The sequence below is a fragment of the Lucilia sericata genome, unplaced genomic scaffold (genome assembly GCF_015586225.1).
Source record: "Lucilia sericata isolate MDLA Ls3-8-SP2 unplaced genomic scaffold, ASM1558622v1 Contig000979F_arrow, whole genome shotgun sequence".
NCBI lineage: Eukaryota > Metazoa > Arthropoda > Insecta > Diptera > Calliphoridae > Lucilia > Lucilia sericata.
In genome coordinates this window covers 90,001-116,013 of record NW_023994962.1, presented here as the reverse complement: position 1 = coordinate 116,013, position 26,013 = coordinate 90,001, and the positions used below count along the sequence as shown (strand labels likewise).

Genomic DNA, 26,013 nt, shown 5'->3' with positions numbered 1-26,013 from the left:
TTTTGTATATCTGGGAAACCATTAGATTATTCAAATTTTTCATAGATTAAATTAAAAATCTTAATTAACGTTCGGAATAATTGGTGAAATTGCAATAATTAGCGTGGAATCTCCCATATGTAACAAATTGTATATCTGGAAAACCATTGTAGTTAGAATCATCAAAATCGTTAAGTGGGTTTCTTATTTATATTGCTTTTAGGGTAGCACAGCACACTGGGTATAGCTAGTAAATAAACAAATAAAATAGCTTTGTTTTTACGTTATTGATCATTTTCTTAATGCAAAATTTTTTAGAAACTGATTTTCTGCAAGATGTTTTATATGGAAGATAGGGTTAAATATCGGCAGATCCTAGTAAAACTTGGAGAAATGATTTGTTTTTAATTTTTAAGAATTTTTTATTCATCCCTGCATAATTTCTCACACAACTTTTGAGCTTGCTCTGTTTTGTTGTTATAAACAATATATTTGCTTCCAAAATCCCACTTTCTGATCTCTCGGATTCCGTTTTTATTTAAAATCGTTGAAAAATTAAAAACTAAACGTAGTTGAAAACTTAGCCGGCTTACAGTCGATTTTAAGTCGCCGCCGACATATTTAGTGTCAGTCGCCGCCGCCGTTAATATTTGTCGGCGCAGGGCTCTGACTACACGTTGTTCTGATTTGTTTACTATTTGCCAGCAACATTTTTCAATGAATTTTTTAATAAATTAAAAAAATGGGGCAAGCAAATAAACACAAAAAGTTTAATCCACATAAAAAACAATATAAAAAACCCGCTATAAATAAAAAACATTTAAATAGTAAATTTAAACATCGTGGTAGTGCCACCGTTGAACAGTTAAAAAAACAAATTGACTTGGAAAAGAGTCGCAAAGAAAGACAAGCCCATCTAGCACAAGATTTTGCAGAAGATGTGGAGGAAGAAGAGCCTGTTAATCACTTTCAAAGTTTAGTGGAAGATTTGCACACCAGTGGTAGGTTATTAAACTTAGAAATATTTAAAATTTTTAATAATTAAATGTGCCTGTTTTTAGTGAAAAAGAAACCAGCCTTCAAGGAGAAACCTTTACTGCTCTTGGGTTCTAAAAAGTCCAAACAAGAAACTAAACCCGATAGCAAAGCCCGAAAAATAAACGTTAATTATCTTCTACCTAAATTAAACCACTTTAAAGATCATTTACAAAATGAAATCAGTTCCGAAGATGTGGAAAAATTGATTGATGGCTCAAGTGAAAAATTAAAGTTCACCGTAAATTGGCCTGAGCTAGGTCATTTATATATCACCACTCCCGATATTGCCATTAATGATAATAAGGGTTTTATAAATAAACAACCACCTCCAGCTTTTGAACAGCAAAGTGATTTAGAGTCTATAGGTGTGCAACCATCTTTAGCCGCCCGAGTAACTCTACCCTTAACACAACTACAAAGTGAGCTTTTGTCACTTGTCAATACGTATAAAGATGTTTATTATCCCTATCGAACATTCGATAATGCCGAACAAATACGTCAGGTGTATACCATACATGCGTTAAATTATATTTTTAAGACGAGAGCCTGTGTTATGTTGAATACGAAAAAGATCGAGGAAGAAGAAAGTAAAAATAGTGGTGTTGTTTTTGATGATATCTATCGCGACCAGGGTTTAGCTAGACCGAAGGTGTTAATTGTGACACCTTTTCGCGATTCGGCTTATCGGATTGTTAAGATAATGTCGGAGATTATAAAGAAGAAAGATAAAGGTAAGTAAATGTCTATATATCCACCTATCAATCAATTGCTAATTGTATACATGTTCTAATTTCCCAGATAATGATCAAAAATCTATAATGAACTTCGATAGATTTGAAAAGGAGTTCACTGGCGATACTATTTACTTCCCCAAAACTAATCCTAAACCTGAAGATTATGAGAAAACTTTTGGCGGCAATACTGACGATAACTTTCGTATTGGCATGTCTTTGACTAAGAAAACCCTAAAGTTATACACCGATTTTTATTCCTCAGACATATTAATCGCATCGCCTTTGGGCTTGCGTGTTACCATGGGTGGCAGTAGTAATAATGATGTTGAAAGTGATTTTCTATCATCAATTGAAGTTTTAATTTTAGATCAAGCTGAATTGTTTTTGGCTCAAAATTGGGACAATCTGCTGCATGTATTGGATCATTTACATTTGCAGCCTAAAACCTTGAGAACAACTAATATTAATCGTGTACGTTCGTGGTGTTTAAATGGTTTATCGAAATTCTATCGTCAAACTTTATTATTTGCTTCGCATGAATTACCCGAATTTCGTGGAGTTTTCAATAATAAATGTTTCAACTACGAAGGTAGTGTGCGTATCTCTAACCCCATTATAAATGGTGATATACGTAATGTTATAGTACCTTTATCACAAGTTTTCCATCGTATCGAATGCTCGGATTTAGATCAAGTATTCCAGACACGTTTTAACTATTTCGTCAATAAGATTTTGCCTCAATTTAAGAGTACCATATTTGCTCATACTATGATTTATATACCCAGCTATTTCGATTACGTTCAATTGCGTAATTATTTTAAAGCGGAAAATATTAGTTTTGTGCAAATTTGTGAATATACGAAAAAGGAAAAGATGGCTCGTGCCCGTGATATGTTCTTCCATAGTGGTGCTCATTTTATGTTGTACTCGGAGAGATCACATTTTTTCAAACGTACACGCATTAAGGGCATTCGTCATATTATTATGTATCAACCACCTCAATGGCCTCATTTCTATTCGGAAATGATTAACTTAATGCATTCTTCAAATCAAAATTCTCGAGATGGTTTAGAGGATTCAATGAGTATCACTGTTTTATATACAAAATATGATTGTTTACAATTGAATGGTATTTTGGGTAGTGAGAATGCTACAAGTCTTTTGGAATCCGATAAAGCTGTTCACGTTTATGCTGCGCAATAAGTGTAAAATTTAAATTAGAAAATTTTGTAAAGATGTAGAGATTTTTTAATAAAAACTTGTAAATAAACAAAAAATGTATCTTTTTTTAAAAAATTTCCAGATTGATTAAGGGAAGTAGCATTTGCTGCAGTGGTTTTAGGCTAAAATTTACGAGTCGTTGAAGGTAACATTAGAGTTCTCAAGATAAAAGCTTTCTACAAAAATACTAATAAATAAATGTTAATAAAACTAAATAATTCAAATCTAAAAAAAGGTTTAAAATGATTCGGTTATGTGTCATTTTTTATTTCTTTTCACTAAAGAATAATTTTACCGTATTATCATAGAATATTTTGGCTAATTTATCACATGGTTGATCCTTAACTCCAGCTATAACTTCTAAAACTTGTCTGTAATTAAAAAATATTAATAAGGGTAAAATATAAATAAATTTGTTTAATGCTTACATTATTTGACAAGGTTCACAACGTCCATCTATCAAACTCTCAGCAGTCCATTTTTCCTTTTTCTTAACAGTGGGAAATTTAGTTTTTATCGACTTACTACCAGCATGCGTTGGACGTATACCACACCAGGGACAATCAGTTTCTAACATAATACGATCATTGGGTATTTTCGAAACAACCTGAAGATTATCTTCCGTTTTCAAAGAACAACCATTTAGACCGATATATAAATTGGGATGAAAATCAAGAACTTGTTGAGCCTCTTCTAATGTCCCAGTAAAACTGTGAACAACACCACCACCGCAGGCATCTAATTTTGAGCGATTTCTGCTCAGTATATCCATAAAGTCTTGGTGTGAATTACGGCAATGTAGGAATAAAGGTAATTTAAAATCCTCTGCCAGTTGCAGTTGCTTTTCAAAATACAGTTTTTGTATGTCCTTATCACAGAAATGCAAACGATCATAATCCAGACCACATTCTCCGATAGCCACAACTTTATTGAGATTAGAGGAAATTTTTGATTTTAGTCCTTCGTAGTATTTTTCAGGATTATCTACAAACTCTCCACATCTAGTAGGATGACAGCCCATGGTGACATATAAACGTTCTGTAGAAGTGTGAAAAATTTAACATTCATATATGACAAATCTTAAAAATATCTTTCGTGTTACTATCGTCTATTCGCGCAACACATTGTATACAAGTTTCCATTCTTTTAACGCGCAGAATTAACCTCAAACTTACCATCTTTGGCAGCCATCGACAAAGCTTCGTCAGCCTCATTTAAGGTGCCAACAGTTATGATCATTTTCTGTAAACCTTGCAACCAAGATCTTTTTAATACCAGCTCCAAATCATCCTGATGTTTCTGTGAGCCGCCATAAAGGCCACGAAACATGGGATCCGTTAAATTAGCACCAATATCTGCAAATTTATCACATAAAGAGTTTTAATTGATTCATCATAAATACGGTTTCTTTATTACCTATAAATTTCAAAGACATTTTTAATAAATTAACACTTTTTTGCATTAAATTATAAAAATTATACTTTGCGAATTAAAATGAACAATTAAACAAAGTCTTCTTCGTTTTAAGTAGCAAAATACCAATGGAATGATAACATGAAATTTTAGACAACCCAGTTTTATTTGGTTTTGCCAACACCCTGTGGATTGTTTCATTTTTATACAAACACTTCCTAATTTCTAGAAATTGCCAATCAAAACAAATAACAAGAAAATTTAACCAAAAGTAGAACAAAAGAAATTAAAAATAACTTTGTTCAAAGTAAACCGATTGGTCATCCGCCTTTAAAAATTTAAGACCTGATACGTTAAAATTATTTTCTTGTTGGAAACTTTAAGAAAAGGCTAAACAGAATGTCTGTACGTCATGATTGGTATCAATCGGATGCCAAGGTGGTCATCAGTGTAATGCTTAAGAATGCCAAAGATAAAAACTACAAAGTTGACATTGAGAAACAACGAGTCCATATGACAGCTGAGGGTTATGAACTGGATCTTAAACTGTTTGCACCCATAAATGTGGAACGTTCTTCGTACAAAGATTATCCGTCCAAAGTGGAAATCACATTGGCCAAAGAGGTGGGCATACGCTGGGATTCTTTGGATGAGAAAACAGAACCCAAGCCGATAATGGCGCCACCACCACCCATACACAAAAAAGACTGGGACAGTTTGGCTAAAGAAGTCGAAAAGTCCGAAGAGCAAGAGGCTCAAAGTGAAGAGGCCCTACAGCGTCTATTTAAGAAAATCTACAGTTCTTCCTCTCCTGAAGTACAAAAAGCCATGAATAAATCATTTTCCGAATCCGGTGGTACAGTGCTGAGCACAAATTGGAATGAGGTGGGTAAAGATAAGGTAGACGTTAAACCTCCCGAAGGATGTGAATTTCGTAAATGGGATTAGTTGCTGAGCAAAGAAGTCTTAATAACCAAGTACACAATAACGAATGAATGTTTGACCAATAGGGACCGAAAACATGTTGAGAATTCACTCTAATTAAAAAAAGATATTGCAAATAAAAAATAACTATAATTAACTTTATCCATGTTTATTGTTTTATAAAAACTACCTATATAATGTAACATTTTTATTTAAAATAAATTAAATCTTAATAATAGAGAATAAATTAATAAAAAATATGAATTTATTTAGTTCTATTTATTCTATATTTGACCTATCGATAAAAATGCCATACATTATAATATGAAAAGCCTGAATCTGTTAGATATGAAAACCGGAAAGTCCGGTTTTTTGGCGGCTATGGCAAAAATTGGACAAATCTTTATAAAAATTATTGGTGGCATTTACGTTTATATAAAAGTTATTTGTGCCGAATTTCATCGTGATACTAGTGTTTATTTGTGAATAGTAGACATTAAAGTAATTATCTGTAGGGGACTTTGTATGGGGGCTAGCGTCAAATGAGGCCCGATCGGTACAAAAATTTAAAGTGTTATTTATAGTTATATAAAACTAAGTTGTGCCGATTGTAGTAATATGTATGGGGCTAGGGAAAAATTATGCCAACCCTTATCAAATTTATTGGTGGGAGTTATGTTTATGTAAAAGTTATTTGTATCGAATTTCATCGTGATACTAATGTTTATTAGTGAATTGTGGAATGCTGAGTCCATTTTCGGATTCAGCATGGAAATTTACCAGAAAGGTAAGTTTTCAGCCAGATTAGGCCAGTAGTTTTCGAGATTAAAGCAAACAAAAAAATAAATTTGAAATTTTATTGAAGTATGGGTCATAGGTCCAACATACATCTAAATTTTTTATTTTTTGCTTTAAACTCCGGAACTACTGGCCGAATCTGGCTGCAAATTTCACCTTTCTGGTAAAATCCCATGGTCCAAATCCAAAAATGGTCTCAAAATGGACCTAAGGCCAATATTTCATCAAAATTCCCGAACATTTTTTATTTCAAGCTATTTGTGGTATAATATCGGGGTCTAGAGGCCTAGACTTGCAAAAGTTTCACATTCAAGATTAGTACTTAAGCTTAATCCAAAAATGAACTAATAGTGGACCTGAGACCAATATTTCATCAAAATTTCCGACCGATTGTACCACAAATTTTTATGTCATCTCAGAATTTCCTCTACATTTGTGGGTTCTTGTCTTGACTGTTGAAAAATTTGCTATCTAAGACAAGAACCTCACATATTACAAAAATCTTGATGGGATATTTGGTTCAAAATGTTTGTGCTGAAATTTTTATGAAATATTGGACCTAGCTCAATTCTGAAACCATTTTCGGATTCAGCATAGATTTTAATCTTAAATGACAAATTTTAGTTTCCCTCGGCCCTAAGATCTCGAAATAATAGTACAAATTGGTAAAAAAATCGGGAATTTGGATGAAACAATGGACATAGGTCCATTCTGAGTTCATGGAAATTTACCGGAAAGGTGAGTTTTCAGCCAGATTCGGCCAGTAGTTTTCGAGATTAAAGCAAACAAAAAAAAATATTTTGAAATTTTGTTGTTGTATGGGGTGTAGGTCCAACATTTATCAAAATTTCTGATTTTTTTTTTATTTTTGCTTCAAACTCGGGAATCTGACTGCAAAGTAAAGTTTTAGGTAAAATTTCATGATAAATCCAAAAATGGACTCAGAATGGACCTGGCATAAAATTTTCATCAAAATTCTAGAAAATGTTATATTTTAAGCAATTTGTGGTATTATATCGGGTTCTTGTGGCCTAGAGCTGCAAAAATTTGACATTCAAGATTAGTACTCAAGCCAATTTTTACTACAAAATTGTGTGTCATGTCAAAATTTGTCAATATTTCCTCTATATTTGGCGGTTCCTTGTCTTGACTATTGAAAAAATTAGCTAAACAAGGCAAGAACCTCACATATTAGAAAAATCTTGATGTGAAATGAAATTTTGTGGGATATTTGGTTCCAAATGTTTGTGCTGAAGTGGAATTGTTTCAGATCTTGAACTGAATAAAAGACTAAAAAATTTTGTGTATTAGTATCTTTATTTCAGATTGTTGTTATTATCTTAAGTATATATCTATTTGTATTGGCTTTATACGATGTTTAACAAGCCTGATGGTGATCCCACCATGATGATAGATGTGGCCTCAGCCGCAACGATAAATAATCCAGGCTTAAAGAACAAAGAACGGAAAATGGCAAGCCAAGTCTTCAAGAAAACTAAAATAGCTTATAACTTCGTTAAAACACGTTTAAATTGAAAAATAGGCTTATTTTGTGATCCCTCATATTTTCCTTCAAAAACCGTATTTTTGGTAAAAAAACATAAGAAACCAAAAAGCGCTTGTAATTTCGTTGAAACACGTCTTTATTGGTCTTTGTATTACTATATATAGGTCCGACTATTATTTCTTACTTGTATAAAAGTAAAGATTTTTCATTTCATTCTAGTGATATTGTCCTCTATTAGTTAAAACTAAACAAAATCTTAAAAATTATACCGATAATTTGATAAAAAATGTGTATTTTTTTCTATTCAATTTAATTAGAAAATCTTCTTCCACTTGAAAACGTTTCTATCACGATTAGGTATTTCTTTTTTTTTACTCTTCCGTTCACACTTAACTAACCAACCGGCAATATATCCATTCGTCCATTTTCATTTAGTCACTCAATTTACAACAAACAACATCTATATATATCTATACAAGGAGCAGAGTAACAACATCCTTACCGAATAAACATCTAACAATTTTAAAACATGTTCGTTTGTGAAAAAAAAAGAACAAGAAATGAAGAGAAAACAAGAACAACAACAACAACTCTTCTTGCATACAAATAAGTCCTTAAGCTTTTTCTTTTAAAACATATTGAGTTTATAAACTTAATAAAATAAAAGAGCAGGAAAGAAATAAAGGAACACATCAAAATTAAACTGAACTGTAGCATAAAATCACTAATAAAGCATAAAGTGAACAACTCGGCTCTATGGACTTACTAAATGTGTAAAAATAAAACCGGAAGTAAGAAAAGAGTAAATTGATAAGACAGTAGAGATTAATTAAATAAATATCCTTATCAAATACAAACATACTCATAAAAACATCCATCTATTCTTACTGTTTTAGTAGCTAGTGATACTATTACAGGATCTTTGGCCAACCAACGAACCAACAATATTGTTGGTAATAGTATCAATGTAAAAAAAAATAAAGTAAACTTTTCCTAGTGAAATTTTATATTTAAGTAAAAAGTTAGTTGATTGAAACAATTATACAAGATTACTAAATATTGATGAAGTTAAAAATGGCCAGTGAGTGTAACGAGTGAATAATTAGTTTTGTTTTTAAAAATAATAATGAGAAGTACGCTTTTTAGAAGATATTATTTTTATTATTAAACCCGGCATGACCAACTTTGATGGGAGAGCCAAGGGCACCATTCCACATACGAATCCTAGTAACAACTAAGTGAAATTTCGCTATGATATGTATCTCCTTCTGAGCTGAGCAACGTTATCATAATGTTCGTTATTGAATGGACAACAGTTTGTATGAGTATTATGATAATTATAAATAAATCATACGCACTATAGTATGTTCTTGAGATACCGAAATTCATGGAATAGACTATAGACTACACTATTGACTAGACTATAGACTACACTATAGACTAGACTATAGACTAGACTATAGACTAGACTATAGACTAGACTATAGACTAGACTATAGACTAGACTATAGACTAGACTATAGACTAGACTATAGACTAGACTATAGACTAGACTATAGACTAGACTATAGAATGCACTATAGACTAGACTATAGACTAGATTATAGACTACACTATAGACTAGACTATAGACTAGACTATAGACTACACTGTAGACTAGACTATAGACTACACTATAGACTAGACTATAGACTATAGACTAGACTATAGACTAGACTATAGACTAGACTATAGACTAGACTATAGACTAGACTGTAGACTAGACTATAGACTAGACTATAGACTAGACTAGACTATGGACTAGACTATAGACTAGACTATAGACTAGACTATAGACTAGACTATAGACTAGACTATAGACTAGACTATAGACTAGACTATAGAATAGACTATAGACTAGACTATAGACTAGACTATAGACTAGACTATAGACTATACTATAGAATAGACTATAGACTAGACTATAGACTAGACTATAGACTAGACTATAGACTAGACTATAGACTAGACTATAGACTAGACTATAGACTAGACTATAGACTAGACTATAGACTAGACTATAGACTAGACTATAGACTAGACTATAGACTAGACTATAGACTAGACTATAGACTAGACTATAGACTAGACTATAGACTAGACTATAGACTAGACTATAGACTAGACTATAGACTAGACTATAGACTAGACTATAGACTAGACTATAGACTAGACTATAGACTAGACTATAGACTAGACTATAGACTAGACTATAGACTAGACTATAGACTAGACTATAGACTAGACTATAGACTAGACTATAGACTAGACTATAGACTAGACTATAGACTAGACTATAGACTAGACTATAGACTAGACTATAGACTAGACTATAGACTAGACTATAGACTAGACTATAGACTAGACTATAGACTAGACTATAGACTAGACTATAGACTAGACTATAGACTAGACTATAGACTAGACTATAGACTAGACTATAGACTAGACTATAGACTAGACTATAGACTAGACTATAGACTAGACTATAGACTAGACTATAGACTAGACTATAGACTAGACTATAGACTAGACTATAGACTAGACTATAGACTAGACTATAGACTAGACTATAGACTAGACTATAGACTAGACTATAGACTAGACTATAGACTAGACTATAGACTAGACTATAGACTAGACTATAGACTAGACTATAGACTAGACTATAGACTAGACTATAGACTAGACTATAGACTAGACTATAGACTAGACTATAGACTAGACTATAGACTTATAGACTAGACTATAGACTAGACTATAGACTAGACTATAGACTAGACTATAGACTAGACTATAGACTAGACTATAGACTAGACTATAGACTAGACTATAGACTAGACTATAGACTACACTATAGACTAGACTATAGACTAGACTATAGACTAGACTATAGACTAGACTATAGACTAGACTATAGACTAGACTATAGACTAGACTATAGACTAGACTATAGACTAGACTATAGACTAGACTATAGACTAGACTATAGACTAGACTATAGACTAGACGACTAGACTATAGACTATACTATAGACTAGACTATAGACTAGACTATAGACTAGACTATAGACTAGACTATAGACTAGACTATAGACTAGACTATAGACTAGACTATAGACTAGATTATAGACTAGACTATAGACTAGACTATAGCCTAGACTATAGACTAGACTATAGACTAGACTATAGACTAGACTATAGACTAAACTATAGACTAGACTATAGACTAGAATATAGACTAGACTGTAGACTAGACTATAGACTAGACTATAGACTAGACTATAGACTAGAATATAGACTAGACTGTAGACTAGACTATAGACTAGACTATAGACTAGACTATAGACTAGACTATAGACTAGACTATAGACTAGACTATAGACTAGACTATAGACTAGACTATAGACTAGACTATAGACTAGACTATAGACTAGACTATAGACTAGACTATAGACTATAGACTAGACTATAGACTAGACTATAGACTAGACTATAGACTAGACTATAGACTAGACTATAGACTAGACTATAGACTAGACTATAGACTAGACTATAGACTAGACTATAGACTAGACTATAGACTAGACTATAGACTAGACTATAGACTAGACTATAGACTAGACTATAGACTAGATATAGACTAGACTATAGACTAGACTATAGACTAGACTATAGACTAGACTATAGACTAGACTAGACTATAGACTAGATAGACTAGACTATAGACTAGAATAGACTAGACTATAGACTAGACTATAGACTAGACTATAGACTAGACTATAGATAGACTATAGACTAGACTATAGACTAGACTAAGACTATAGACTAGACTATAGACTAGACTATAGACTAGACTATAGACTAGACTATAGACTAGACTATAGACTAGACTATAGACTAGACTATAGACTAGACTATAGACTAGACTATAGACTAGACTACAGACGTGCATATATAGACATACGCATCATTATTGTTCCTAAGATACCGATAATATAGTTATCAAAATGTTTCTAAACTACTGTGCTAAAGTAACACTCACATTGTTATTTTCTGTATGGACAACAGGTTGTATGAGCAGTATGAAAGTAACAAATAAATCATACGCACCATTGTATATATAAGAAAATTATTTATTGGACAGAATTTAAATTTTTTTGTTCAAACTTTGACAAAATGACTATTATTTAGTTAATAAATTGTTTAAGGCTTTCACTAATCCTTAATAACTATTATCCTACCATTTGCTGCAATAATACTAATAATAATTACCGTTTTTGGTCCCAAATAAAACAATTTGAGTTTATTACTTTTCAATTTATATATTTTTCAGCTTATTGTGTTTTTTTTTGTTTATTTGTATTTTAGTTTTAATATTTTTATGTTTTGAACGGACATTCATTTATATTTTAATTAAATTTTTTATTTCAAATCTTTTTTGTTTATTTATTTATGAATTTGTTTTTGTATACGTTTGGGTTTTTTTTGTTTGTTTGTTAAACTTACATTAAATAACAATGAATTATTAAATTTTACAACAATTGCGGTTCAGTTATGTTTTTCATCATCATCGCTTTATAATTCATAAATATAATTAAATAAATATTCTTCACTCTTGGTATTATTCACAAATTACAAAAAAATTTATTTTAGTTTTTTTGTATTGTGTGTATTATTTATTAAATTTTATAGTTATTGATTATTTTACTTCCTATTTTGACTGTAAATAAATTTAGTTTAATATTTTGTTTGTTTATTTGCTTTTGTTGTAGATATTAATTAAATTTATTAAAACTACATAAATATATGAACAACAACCAAATGATTCAATTTTAAACTAAAATTGAATTGAAATAAATATATTATATTAACTTTATATTGAATTTTGTGCAAAATTGATATAACAGTAACAACTAAATAAATAATTGGCAGCAAAAAATGTCAGAAATGAATCTTATTCAAAAAAATTCTTGATTTCGAAGAACAGAAACATTGAAAAGATTTTTACTAAATAGTATGTAAAAAAAAATTTAACAGAATTATAAAAAATTATATATGCTTTCCGCTAAAATATAAATTAATTAATTAAATTTAATCCAATTTATTTATAATAATAACAAAAATCAATTTTAATTAATTATTGAAATAATTTATTTCAATTAAAAAATATATTCGCTACTAACATACATCACAATTCACTTTTGCATTGTTTTCCTTTTATTATTAAACAATTTTTTTTTGAGTTATAATTACTTGCTAAAAATTAATTTAAATTAAATTAGTTATATAAATGTAAATAAATATATTTATAAATATGTTTTTTTTTATATTTTTGTGTAATTTGTTTATATAAAATATTTTTTTTGCGAATTTTGTTTCCGAATAGTTTTCTAACTAATTTAACAAACACACATTTTATTAAATATATTGTAAAAAAAGTTAACCGCTATTGAAATATGTTTTATTATTTTTTTGTTTCAAAAATTTTAAGTATTAGTGGACCAGATTACAACAGAATCAATTAGACATTTCTAACCTTATGTTCAATTAAATATTAAAATTAACAAAGATATACATTAGTCTTTAATAAATAGAACAAGTATGAATGTATAGTGCCCAACCATATCACACCCTACACCAGTAAATATGTGAATTATGATGATACTAGTGTTTATAGGTAAATTTTTGACCTTAAAGTCATTCTCTGAAGGTGACTTTGTATGCGAGCTAGGGCCAAATAAGGCCCGATCATTACGAAAATCATCAGTATCATTTAGATTTATATATGTATATAACTAAGTTATGTTGATTGCTATAGAAATACTGGAATACTTAACACACTTACATATAAGCTTAAAAAGCTTATTCAAGGGTGCTGTTGTCTGAGAGCTACGTGAAATATTGGGTCGATTTCAACCATTTTTTTATATATGCGACATTTAGCGTGTGGAAAAGGTTTACATGGACAAAGAGACAGACATAGCTTAAGCGACTCAGGAAGTGATTCTGAGGATAATAGTATACTTTAGTATAATGGGTAGAACACATATTTTTGGGTGTGGCAAACTTCAGCACAAACGCATAATATCACCCCCCACTGTAGTGGTGTAGGGTATACAAATGAAACTGTTGGCTCATAAACAAGTATATTGGTTGCCACACGACTTGTTACACAATATGGGCGTTATACATTTACATATATTTTTTCTGAAAAAACTATGTATGTAGCTATATATCTGATATTAAATCATGTTAAGATTCAATCCGAAAGCCACGCCCATTTTTTACGCCAACAATTAAAAAAAAACAATTATGTAACATTTGAATTCACGACAGAAAAATATTTCAAAAATTTCGTAATAGACGGCGTTTTAGTTTCTTGACTAGGCAGTCAAATAGGTAGACTAGTTAGTCTAGTAAATATACTAGATAGTGGTCTAGAATATAGAATAGTAGTTTAGTCAATAGACTATACTGTGGTCCAGTCAATAGACTAGACAATAGACTAGACAGTGATCTAGACAATTGAATTCAATAGGCTAGATGGTATTCGTGTCAATGGACTAGACAGTGGTCTAGTCAATAGACTGTGGCCTAGTCACTAGACTAGACTGTGGCCTAGTCACTAGACTAGACTGTGGTCCGGTCAATAGACTAGACTGCGGTCTAGGCAATAGACTAAACTGCTTTCTAAACAATAGTCAATAGACTAGACAGTGGTATAGTCAATAGACTAGACAGTGGTCTAGTCAATGAACTAGTCAGTGGTCTAGTTAATAGACTATGGTCTAGTCAATAGACTATACTGTGGTCGACTCAATAGACCAGATAGTGGTCTGCAAAATAGACTAGACAGTGGTCTAGTCAATAAAATAGAGATTGCTCTAGTCAATAAACTAGACAATGCTCTAGTCAATAGACTAGACTATGGTCTTGCATATAGACTTGACAGTAGTCTAGAAATTAGATTAGACTGTAGTCTAGACAATAGACTTGACTGTGGTCTAGTCAATGGACTAGACAGTGGTTGAGTCAATAGACTAGACAGTGGTCTGGTTGTCTACTAAATATACTAGAAAGTGGACTAGACAATGATCTAGTCAATATATTATATAGTGGTCTAGTCAACAGACTAGACAGTGGTCGATTCAATAGACTAGACAGTGGTCTAGTCAATAAACTAGACAGTGGTCTAGTCAATAGACTAGACAGTGGTCTAGTCAATAGACTAGACAGTGGTCTAGTCAATAGACTAGACAGTGGTCTAGTCAATAGACTAGACAGTGGTCTAGTCAATAGACTAGACAGTGGTCTAGTCAATAGACTAGACAGTGGTCTAGTCAATAGACTAGACAGTGGTCTAGTCAATAGACTAGACAATGCTCTAGTCAATAGACTAAACAATGCTCTAGTCAATAGACTAGACAGTGGTCTAGTTGTCTACTAAATAGACTAGACTGTGGTCTGCTCAATAGACAAGACATTGGTTTTCTCAACAGACTATACTGTGATCTAGTCAATAGACTAGACAGTGGTCTAGTCAATAGACTAGACAATGCTCTAGTAAATAGACCAGACAATGCTCTAGTCAATAGACTATATAGTGATCTAGTCAATAGACTAGACTGTGGTCTAGTCAATAGACTAGACTGTGGTCTAGTCAATAGACTAGACTGTGGTCTAGTTAATAGACTAGACTGTGGTCTAGTTAATAGACTAGACTGTGGTCTAGTTAATAGACTAGACTGTGGTCAAGTCAATAGGCTAGATAGTGGTCTAGTCAATACACTAGACTGTAGACTGTGGTCTAGTCAATAGACTAGACTTTGTTCTAGTTAATAGACTAGACTGTGGTCTTGTCAATATACTAGACTGAGGTCTAGTCAATAAACTAGATAGCGATCTAGTCAATAGACTAGATAATTGTCTAGTCAATAGAATAGATAGTGGTCAAGTCAATAGACTAGATAGTGGCCTAGTCAATAGACTAGATAGTGGTCTAGTCAATAGACTAGACAGTGGTGTAGTCAATAGAATAGACAGTGGTGTAGTCAATAGACTAGACAGTGGTCTAGTCAATAGACTAGACAGTGGTCTAGTCAATAAACTAGATAGTGGTGTAGTCAATAGACTAGACAGTGGTCTAGTCAATAGACTAGACAGTGGTCTAGTCAATAAACTAGATAGTGGTCTAGTCAATAGACTAGATAGTGGTCTAGTCAATAGACTATACTGTGGTCGACTCTATAGACTAGATAGTAGACTAGACAGAGGTCTATTCAATAGACTAGACTTTGGTCTATGGAGTAAACCACAGTCTGGCCTGTGTCCTGGCCTAATCCATAGACTAGTCAAATGACTAGACAACAGTCTATTATACTAACTATTCTATACTGAAAATAATCCATTTTCGTTTTAAATAAAAATAATAAAAAATTTCCAGAAAAAAATTAAAATTTTGACTTAGAGCACTATTAAAGAAAATTAGCGGTTCTGTGTGTAGTATTATTGTTGTAATATTTTATTTATTTTTATATTTTATAAATGCCAATTTATATGTATAATTAGTATAAGAGTTACTTATGAATGATTGATTTAAATGTTTACATTTTGATATAATTTTTTTTATGATTGAATTTCAATAATTATTGTGTTTTATAATAAGTGTTTGTTGTTGTTGTTGTTCGATATTAAGTATTAATTTATTAAACCCTGTATTTAAAATATTTTTTGGAAAATAATAAAAGAAGGAGTTTTTAAATTGAAAGCTTTTTATATTTGTTTAACTTGGTGTTTTTTTTTTTTTAAATTAAAATTTAGTAAGTTTTTGTTAAATATAGTGGTATTAGTGAGTTATTAATAATTTAAACTAAGTGCTGTAATAGTTTATAGTTATTATTTTGTATTAATATTTAATGCATACATTATTTAGCAAATTTATTACAAAATATGAAAATTTAATTTATTTGTATATTAGGTTAACCAAATTAATTTTAATGCTTAATTAATAGTTTAATATATTATATTGTTTTTATTAGTTGAGCCTAAATGGTTTATTCGTAATAAAATGGATTTGAATGTTTTTTATTTATATTAAAAACTAGAGTGGTTTATTTTATTAAATCAAAATTTTTTTTATATTTTTTAATAAATTAATTTTGGTTTTATGCTGGTTTTATTATAAAAGTGAAAAATTCTACTTTTATCTAAACACAAGTGTTAGTTGAAAACAAAACGCTTAACAGGTATTGTGCAAAGAACTTTTCTAACTATTTATTTAGTTTTGAAAATAAACTCAAGTGCTTTTTAACGGTACTAGAGAAATTTATTTAGTTTTCTTTTCATTTATTTTTTTTTATAAAAAAAGGTAAAAACAATAAACTTATAATATGGGTATTCAGGTTAGTAAGATTAAAATAGTTTGAAATTTATTGAATTGGTCAAATGAATCGATTAAAAACCGAATTTTGTAATAACCAAACAATAAGTAGACCAAACATTTGTGACCAAAAAGCACACCTCAAGGTTCTGCTGTTTAGTCTCTACCGGAAGTCGGTTATATAGACATTGGTCTATCAATCTCTCTAAAACTTTTTGCTCATATATTTATCTCATTTAACAGTTACAATTAGTTAATAACAAAATGTATTTTCCGGTTTTTTATAAATACCTAACATTACGAACAAAAAAATCTATTTCTATTCAAATGTGTTTATTTCTTTGTTCTGGTTAGTTCTTAAGAAAATCACTCATGTGGAAAACAGATTTTCATTAAAATAACTAAAACAACATTTTAAAGAGATTCTATTAAAGAAAATGCAAGAAAATAACATGACAACAACATTTAAAAAAAATTTCAAATTCATAATACATTTTATAAAAGATAAGTTATTTCGTTTTTTATGAAAGACAAGTTCAAAAGACTCTTTATGACCTTCAGTTAACATGTTAAAAAAATGAATTAATTATTTTTAGCAGTAAGAAAATAGAAAAAATTAATCATGTGTAAATTAGAATTTTACTTTACTATGCTTTACTAACAAGTATATTAAATATAATATAAAGTGAAATAATTTTAAGTTATATGGTCCCCATTGTATAAAAAACTTAATACTTGTGTTTTGTATTATATGTAACGTATTTTATGTTTAAATTATATAAATTTAAAAAATTTTTATTAAAAATCATTAAAGAAATAATTTCGATGAAATGCTAGTGGAAAAATTGCAATCTGTTTAGATATTAAGCGAATGTTTCGTCCGTCCGTCATTCCATCTGTCCGTCTGTCTGTCTGTCTGTCCGTCTGTCTGACTGTCTGTCTGTCCGTCTGTCTGACTGTCTGTCCGTCTGTCCATCTTTATGTTTGTTGAAATCAACTTTCTGAAAATCGCAGATATCCAAATCTTCAACATACATGCTTTCCAGAAGTTTCCTATTTAAAATCAGCAAAATCGTTTCATAAATAAAGGAGATATGCACAAATATCCAAGATAACCTCTGAAAATTTCATAAAAAATTTAGATTTTTTGTGCATGCTAAGACAAAAATAATAAATAAACAACAACAACAACACTCAGAATCATACGGTAAATGTTGTTCTAGCTTGTTCTGCTCTCATCGGTGTCAGCCCTTTACATTTTAGTCGACCGTTTCATCCATGTTTTTATACTTCAACTTCGTGAGAAGGTGTCCGTCCGTCCATCTATCTGACTGTTGAAATAAATTCTCTAAAGACCCCTGATATCTTCGGGACCCAAATCTTCAACAGTTCTATCATACATGCTTTCCAGAAGTTTCCTATTTAAAATCAGCAAAATCGGTTCATATATAAAGGAGATATGCACAAATATCCAAGATAACCTCTGAAAATTTCAAGAGGTTAAAATTAAGCGTGTAAATCCCGAAATAAATGAGTACCAATAAGAGGGGGTTTCTTGGTACTTTTTCGTTCTTCAAAAGATACTTTTTGAATTTTATATAATATTGAAACTAGAAACATGAGTAAGTGAGAACATATAAAAGTGGAATTTTTGGTACTTTTTGCTACTTCTTTTTAATTAAGAATTCTAATTTAATGAAAATCTGTAGAAAAGGTTTTTGGTACTTTTTCGTTCTATGCTTTTATGTACACACACAGCCGAATATAGAACTCTTGCTTGTTAATTCAGCTCTTTTTGGGTCAAAGAGTTTTCATTCGTCAGATTAACTTTCGCATGCTTTCTTCCGTTTGCAGCAAGATATTCCCGAGTGACCTGGTAAATTCAAATCTTTTTACACATTCCGTGATAGCATGGACTTCCGCATGGATGCTAGCGTTGTGGTTAGATGGTTGTATATCACTGTATCCGGATTTTAAATGTAGATCTCCAGTGTTTTTGTGTATCCAAGTTAAGAACAATCCGTGCAAGAAGAGATTACGCCAAGACTTTGCTTTAATATTACGATTGACCGCGATCAAATGTTCCGAAAATTTCTGTTTCCAGTATACGATTGAGTACGTCTGGTGTGTTCCATCGGTTTTAAAGTGGAACATCTAACTGGCGCCATATTCAATTCAAATCATTTTGCACATTCCGGTATAACATGCATTGAAGCTAGTGTTATACTTAGTTAGTTAGACGGCTTACAATGTAGATCACCAGGTTCTTTTAAATATTCTTTCTTCTTTTAAATACCCGTTTTGATCAATCCCTGTAACAACATATTAACGCAAGATTTTGCTTTAATGTTGGGTTTAACCACAATCAATATCTCATAGTTCTCGATAATGTCTGTACCGTAAGGTATACGATCAGGCACGTCTGGTGTGTTTCATTAGTTGCAAAGAGGAAGAGATGATTTGTACGGTTCCTAAGAGATGATTTTGAAACCGAAGACTTTAAAAGATCGATGTTTGAAGATCATTGAATCCATTACAGATTGTATGTGAAGCTTCTATGTGCAGCCGAATCAACATCATATACAAATATCCATGATGTATTTTATGTAATCAAAAACATACCATTGTAGGTTTCGGAAATCTGACCAGACCTTCACAGGGAACCTGGAATGAATGCAATTGATTCGTTTGAAGAATTGCCTGAAAACTCTGAAAATATTCGGCCAGAAAGAGCAATATTGTGAAGTTTTACTTCAGCTGCCTTATAGAATAGATCTTGCCCCTTTAGACCACTCTTTATTTCGAACGCTTCATAACGCTCAGAACTGGATATCCGATTTTGGCTTGATTCGTCGTATGGACTCAAAAGATGAACAGTTATATCTTTCCAGAAATGTATGGAAAATGGTCAAACACACTTAGATCTTTGACCGATCTAGTTTAAAAGTGCTAAATGTGTTGGTAGTTTATAGAACCTGTCCCTCTTTAAATTGAGAATCAGTTAAGGGATTAGTTTAGTAAAAGATTCTCTTCCTTTAGGGTAACTACATTAAGACCAATGAACACGTTATATCGATTTCAGTTTTTTTGAAAATCACTTTCTTTTTAAATCCAAACAGATTGTAATTTTTTGCTAGATTTACAAATTAGTATAAAACACAATTTATAATGAAGCTAAATTTCATTGGAATCTATTGGGTTTTTCTATATATTTTTGTTTGTTTTTACAAAAACAACTATAAATTTGTTAAAGTAAATGAAAACTTTTTCATAAAAAGGATTTTTTATTTTATATTTCAATGAAATATTGATTTCAATAATATTTGTTTAAAGTTCATAATTACTTAATAATAATCATAACTTACATATAAATATACTAAATACATATAAAAAAATTTAATATTTAATATCTGGTGATAATTACTCAGTAAATAATTTAGTTCAATTTCTTTTTAATAGTATATTATTTATTAAATGTAAACTATTTAATACATATATAATTATTTAAATTTTCAACAAATACACTTATGGATTTTTGTAATTCTTTTGATTTTTAATTTAATGCAATTTTTATATTTTTATTAAATTTTGATTTTTTTTAAATTATTATTGTTGTTTAGCTAAATTTTGTTTTGTTTTTATTGTTTTAGTTTAAATTAAATTTTTATTACTAAATTTTTTTGCTTTTGTTTATTTTTTGGTTTTAAATTTAATAAAATAACGTTTTAATTATAGTATTTTTTTAATTATAATAATAAATATTGTTTGTTGTTTTAATATTTACTGCAAATTGCAATCCTCGGAAGCATTGTTAATTTGTTGTTTTGTTTTACGCGATGCCCGTCTTATCAGAGATCTGTATTTGAAGGCAGAAAAAAAGTTTTGTTTTTAGGCTATTATAGGAAACTTTTTTTTGAAATAAATATTAAGGCTTACATTTACGTACCAAAACAGCTACATATATATAATATAGATAATGTTTCAATTACCCACTTATAACCGTAAGCTTTCAGTCCCCTTTTAGATATTTATACAATCCAACGGGACTGCATACCTATGTATATTGATTTTAATATTATTAATGGTTGTAATCTGATCAACATTAGATTCTGAAATAGAGCTCGTTGGGAACAAAATTGATATTGATCAAAATGATACGTCTATTAGGAACTATTAAGCTTTCAATCTGTTTCGCCGATACGACCTTAGTTTTGCCAGATTTATGAGACGTTACCGGATACTCCCCCAATATACACCCGAATGTCTGTTATTTATTTTTGAATTCACCAAGGTTGGTTAAAGAACACGTCATCAATGTATACTGGACATATGGGAAGACTATATACAAACATGGAACGAACACGATCAGAGATAGAGTTTGTTGGGTACTATTAATCCCAAATAGAATATCATAGTCTAATACAACAGTCGAGCAGTAACATTGTACAGTAGAGCACATCCGTTGCTCTTCAGATGTCGCGAGACCAAACCGATAAAGTCTACTCGGGTAGACCTTGCACCATATAAGTACCAGACCTCTCGTGAGTACTCAGAAATGTAAGAGCCAATGTACTCGCTATAAAGGGATAAAAACTGCATGAAATTAACCTCACAAATGCAAGGCCATTTTCATGGTTAGTATTGAGGTTTGAATTCTGTGTGGACTCACATGATTACAACATGCCTGATAGTCGCCTATAGCATAAATTCTCCTTTCAACAAATGAAAGACTGTTCGATGCAACTAATCCTGAGAGGAGACTTTTTAGAATGCAACTTAGCCCAAGAGGAGTCTTTTTATAATGAGCAAGCCCATAGTTAGTATGAAGGTACGAATTCTGTCTGGACTCAGAATGATTATGGGCTCAATTATACGAAATTGGACTAACATATTAAGACGAATGTAATGTATGCTAAAGGGACACTGAAACAAATTTTTGTGATTGCCAGGCTTTCACCGAAATTAGATCCAAATATCTTAGGAGAGAGATTGTTTCAGATATTAAATCCCTTAAGACTACTAAGGAATAACGTCCATAAAACTGGGAACTTTTATTGTGCACTATATAACGGGGTTTCCACCAAAGTAGATTATAATGTGTTTGATAGTGTTCCATAGTGTGTTTGATAGTGTCCTATAGTGTAAACCCTCCTTTCAACCTAAACGAATGAAAGACTGTTCAATGCAACAAAGTCTGTTGTTGTAGGACCTTATTAGGAAATCGTAAATTTTTGATGGAAATTATAATTTGTAGCTGTTTAGGTTTGTAATTCAATTTAATTTCAAAGCATTTCCTTTAGGTTTAACTTACCTTGATCTGGGCTTTAATTTAGCATCACTACTAGAGGCTGGATCGACAGCATCAACTAGGCTGGATTTTTTATCACTTGAAATGGATGGACTAGCATTGCGATTTTTATCTGGAAATGAATAAAACAAAAAAACAATATGAATATCAGTACAAAAACTAAAACTTGAATGATCGGGGTCTATGTGGATCACATAGCCGAGTAAGAAACCTCCTTTAAATATAGAACTTTAATTGTTCTATGTTTATTAATTTATTAACTTTTTAAAAACTTGTCTAATATTTAATTTTATATTAGATCGTGTTGTTTAAAACTTATTGAACCTCCTTATTAAAGTAATTTTTTGTCTAAATGAAAGGTTAAGGATATAAAAACAAAATATTTAACAGACAAAAAACACACATTCACATTTCTATATATTTACAAGTAATTGCATACAGTAAAATTCGTCTATGACGAACTTTTGGCAACTAGAAACTTATTTAGCTTTTGAGAGCTTTTTAGGTTTTTATATGAATATGGAAAGATGAATGTAAAGATTGATCGATTAACTGATCTTTGTAGACAATTTTGACTCATAACTTTTACACATGGTTTGTGTCTTTAATAACTTTATAGTTCCATAATATATATAATTAGTTCCTGAAATTTGGTCAGACGAGCTCAATTGATTCGTTTGAAATGATAAGTGATCACTAAAGTTATCATGCGACCTGACAAGAAGTCGTAATAGTCAATCATGACAACGCTCTGCTATGTTGCAAGTTAAACACTACCTAAGGGTTGAGAAGTATTGCTTCACCCGCCTTATACATAGAACTTGTCCCAACCGATTTGTTTCGATCGACACAGAACGCTCTCACTGAAATATCTCTCAGTTTAGAAAAAGTTATTCAAAATTGACTTGATATGATTTTATTCTAAAAATACTGCTATTTTTGTAGAAAAGTTCCTCAAAGTTCGTTCTAACTAAGTTCCACGGTGGATATGTATGTATGAAGAAAGAAAAAAAAAAAACAAATATGTAAATCCTTGTACCCATAATTAAGTGCCGCATAAGTGCAGCATCAGCAGTTTGCCTTAACAAATGTGTTGTTTGTGTATACAACTTGTAGTATATAGTGCTCGTATTCATATGGTTATTATACACTTTTTTCCAACTTTTAACCATAAATTCGTACGAAAAACAAAAGATGAAAAGTGAAAAAAATAAAATAACGTTGCCATAGACTTCTATCACATATGTATGTGAGTTATAAAAAAAAGTTTTGTTTTTAAAATTGTATGCATTTCAATTGACTTTTGTTTGTTTAACAGAGTTACATCCACAACTGCTGGTTTAAAGTAATCTATATTGTACTACGAGTACAAGTATATACGTTATAGTTTAGTTTTGTTATAAAACTTTTCTTTTTTAATTCTACATTTTTGCTGCTGTTGCACTAATAAGGGGAATATATTGACATTGTCATAGAGGATTTAACTTTTGTATTATAGGACAATATTTTCATCGCCTTTAAATAAAAATTATTTTTTTTTTCACACATTATTAATAGATCAATCCATACAGTAGTCTATAGACTACGCACCAGTTTACAAACAATTTAATAGCTTCATTTGGCCAGTCATTGGGATAGTCAATATGCTAGTGTTTAGTCTATATACTAGTCTTTAGATCAATCTATATGCAAGACTTTAGACTAGTCCACAAACTAGTCATTAGCCTAGTCATTAGAATAGTAATTAGACCATTCATTTGACTAGTAAATATACTAGTTATTAGATAAGTCATTAGACTATTCACTAGCTTAGTCAATAGACAAGTCATTATACTAGTCATTAGACTAGTCATTATACTAGTCATTATACTAGTCATCTGATGACCAGTCATGTGCTCAGTCAAAACTAGTCTAGTCAAAAGACAAGTCATTAGTCTAGTCCATAGAATAGTCAATAGACCGTCAAGAGACTAGAGGATAGACTAATTATTAGACTAGTCTAGTCATTAGACTAGTCTCGTCAATAGACTAGTCATTAGACAAGTTCATTAGAATAGTCAATAGACTATTCAATAGACTAGTCTAGTTAATAGACAAGTCCAGACAATAGATTATTAACTAGATTAGTCATTAGACTAGTATTTAGACTAGTTATTAGCCTATTCAACTAGCCATTCTTAGACTAATTCATATTCACTAGTCATTCGACTATAAAATAGACTAGATGAGTCATTAGCCTAGTCACTAGCTTAGTCAATAGACTAGTCATTATACTAGTCATTAGACTAGTATAATGACTAGACATTATATCAGTCATTAGACCAGTCATCTGCTTAGTCATTAGACAAGTCAATTCAATAGACTAGTCTAGTCAATAGACTAGTCATTAGACTTGTTTATTAGAATAGTCAATAGACTAGTTAATAGGCTAGTTCAATAGACTAGTAAATAGATTAATAGTAGACTATTTATTAGACTAGTTATTAGACAGCCATTAGCATCGTCATTAGACTAGTCAACCGACTCGTCAATAGGCTAGTCAATAGACTAGTCAATAGCATAGTTATTAAATTAGTAAATAAACTAGTCATTAGATTAGTAAATCGACTAGTCATTAGATTAGTAAATCGAATAGTCATTAAACTAGTCAATAGACTAGCCATAAAACTAGTTCACAGACTGGTCAATACTCTAATTTATAGACAAATCATTAGACTAGTCACTAGACTAGTCATTAGTTAATAGACTAGTCAATAAACTATTTATTAAACTAGTCAATAGGCTAGTCAATAGACTAGTTAAGAGACTAGTCATTGGACTACTCATTAGACTATTCATTAGATTAGTCATCAGATTATACTAGTCATTCGATTAGTTAGCATACTGTTCATTAGATTTTTCAAAAGTCTAGTCATTAGATTATTCTTTAGACTACTCAATACTTAGACTAGTTTGTGGTCTAGTTTATGGACTAGTTTGTGGATTAGTTTATGAACTAGTCTGCAGACTAGTCTATGGATGCAATCCATTAGAATAGTCAATATACCAGACATGAGACTAGTCATTAGGCTAGTCAATAGACTAGTAATTATATTAGTCAATAGACTATTCATTGAACTAGTCAATAGACTATTCTTTAGACTATTGATTGGATTAGTCAATAGATTAGTCAATATTCTAGTCATTAGATTAGTTAACATACTGGTCATTAGATTATTCAAAAGTCTAGTCATTAGATTATCTATTTGACTAGTCAATACTTAGACTAGTTTGTGGTCTAGTTTATGGACTAGTCTGTAGACTAGTTTATGGACCAGAGACTAGTCAATGGATGCAATGAATCAAATACTATTTATTTGACTTGTCAATAATATCACTTTCACTCTGCGAATCAGCCAAATATCTTACGAACCCACCAATTATAAATCTAAATCTAACCAAATAAAAGTAAAAATCCTAATAAATAACACCTTATACTGTGACCTAGTTTTACTTTTATACAACATTACCATGACACCTACTTTAATTGTTGTTAAACTTTCTTTCAACAATCATCTTATTACCTGTACTCAAGCAGTGAGAATAACTCACAAACAGACACATACATACACACATATACATAGGAAAACTTTCTCAAATTCTACATAAAATTATACGCAACAAACGTAAA

General features: G+C 30.8%; 4 protein-coding genes across 5 annotated transcripts in view; 2 read left to right on the top strand and 2 right to left on the bottom strand.

Moving 5' to 3' along the window:
* The first annotated feature begins 624 nt into the window (after nucleotides 1-624).
* LOC119609428 (digestive organ expansion factor homolog) lies at nucleotides 625-3,028 on the top strand. The gene is made up of 3 exons (XM_037964193.1): nucleotides 625-980; nucleotides 1,041-1,748; nucleotides 1,816-3,028. Exons 1-3 carry the CDS (start codon nucleotides 722-724, stop codon nucleotides 2,952-2,954), a joined length of 2,106 nt encoding a protein of 701 aa, XP_037820121.1. The 5' UTR covers nucleotides 625-721; the 3' UTR covers nucleotides 2,955-3,028.
* A 162-nt stretch (nucleotides 3,029-3,190) lies between these two features.
* LOC119609429 (putative deoxyribonuclease TATDN1) lies at nucleotides 3,191-4,517 on the bottom strand. Of its 2 annotated transcripts, none has more exons than XM_037964194.1 (4): nucleotides 4,389-4,517; nucleotides 4,148-4,327; nucleotides 3,401-4,010; nucleotides 3,191-3,343 (listed from the first exon to the last, which is right to left on the bottom strand). In XM_037964194.1, exons 1-4 carry the CDS (start codon nucleotides 4,432-4,434, stop codon nucleotides 3,238-3,240), a joined length of 942 nt encoding a protein of 313 aa, XP_037820122.1. In that variant the 5' UTR covers nucleotides 4,435-4,517; the 3' UTR covers nucleotides 3,191-3,237. The 2 variants fall into 2 exon arrangements, with proteins under 2 accessions (XP_037820122.1, XP_037820123.1); XM_037964195.1 differs by having other exon boundaries at nucleotides 4,406-4,483.
* A 110-nt stretch (nucleotides 4,518-4,627) lies between these two features.
* On the top strand, nucleotides 4,628-5,471 carry LOC119609430 (protein SGT1 homolog). Its single transcript, XM_037964196.1, has one exon. The coding sequence runs from the start codon at nucleotides 4,785-4,787 to the stop codon at nucleotides 5,331-5,333; it is 549 nt and encodes a 182-aa protein (XP_037820124.1). The 5' UTR covers nucleotides 4,628-4,784; the 3' UTR covers nucleotides 5,334-5,471.
* Nucleotides 5,472-20,735: 15,264 nt separating this feature from the next.
* Nucleotides 20,736-26,013, bottom strand: part of LOC119609433 (GTP-binding protein Di-Ras2) — a 94,792-nt gene continuing 89,514 nt past the window's right edge. Inside the window, exons 5-6 of the mRNA XM_037964198.1 lie at nucleotides 22,347-22,455; nucleotides 20,736-20,891 (exon numbers count right to left, since the gene is read on the bottom strand). Coding sequence (XP_037820126.1) covers nucleotides 20,816-20,891; nucleotides 22,347-22,455 — 185 coding nt within the window. The 3' untranslated portion in view covers nucleotides 20,736-20,815. The remainder of the gene's footprint in view (nucleotides 20,892-22,346; nucleotides 22,456-26,013) is intronic.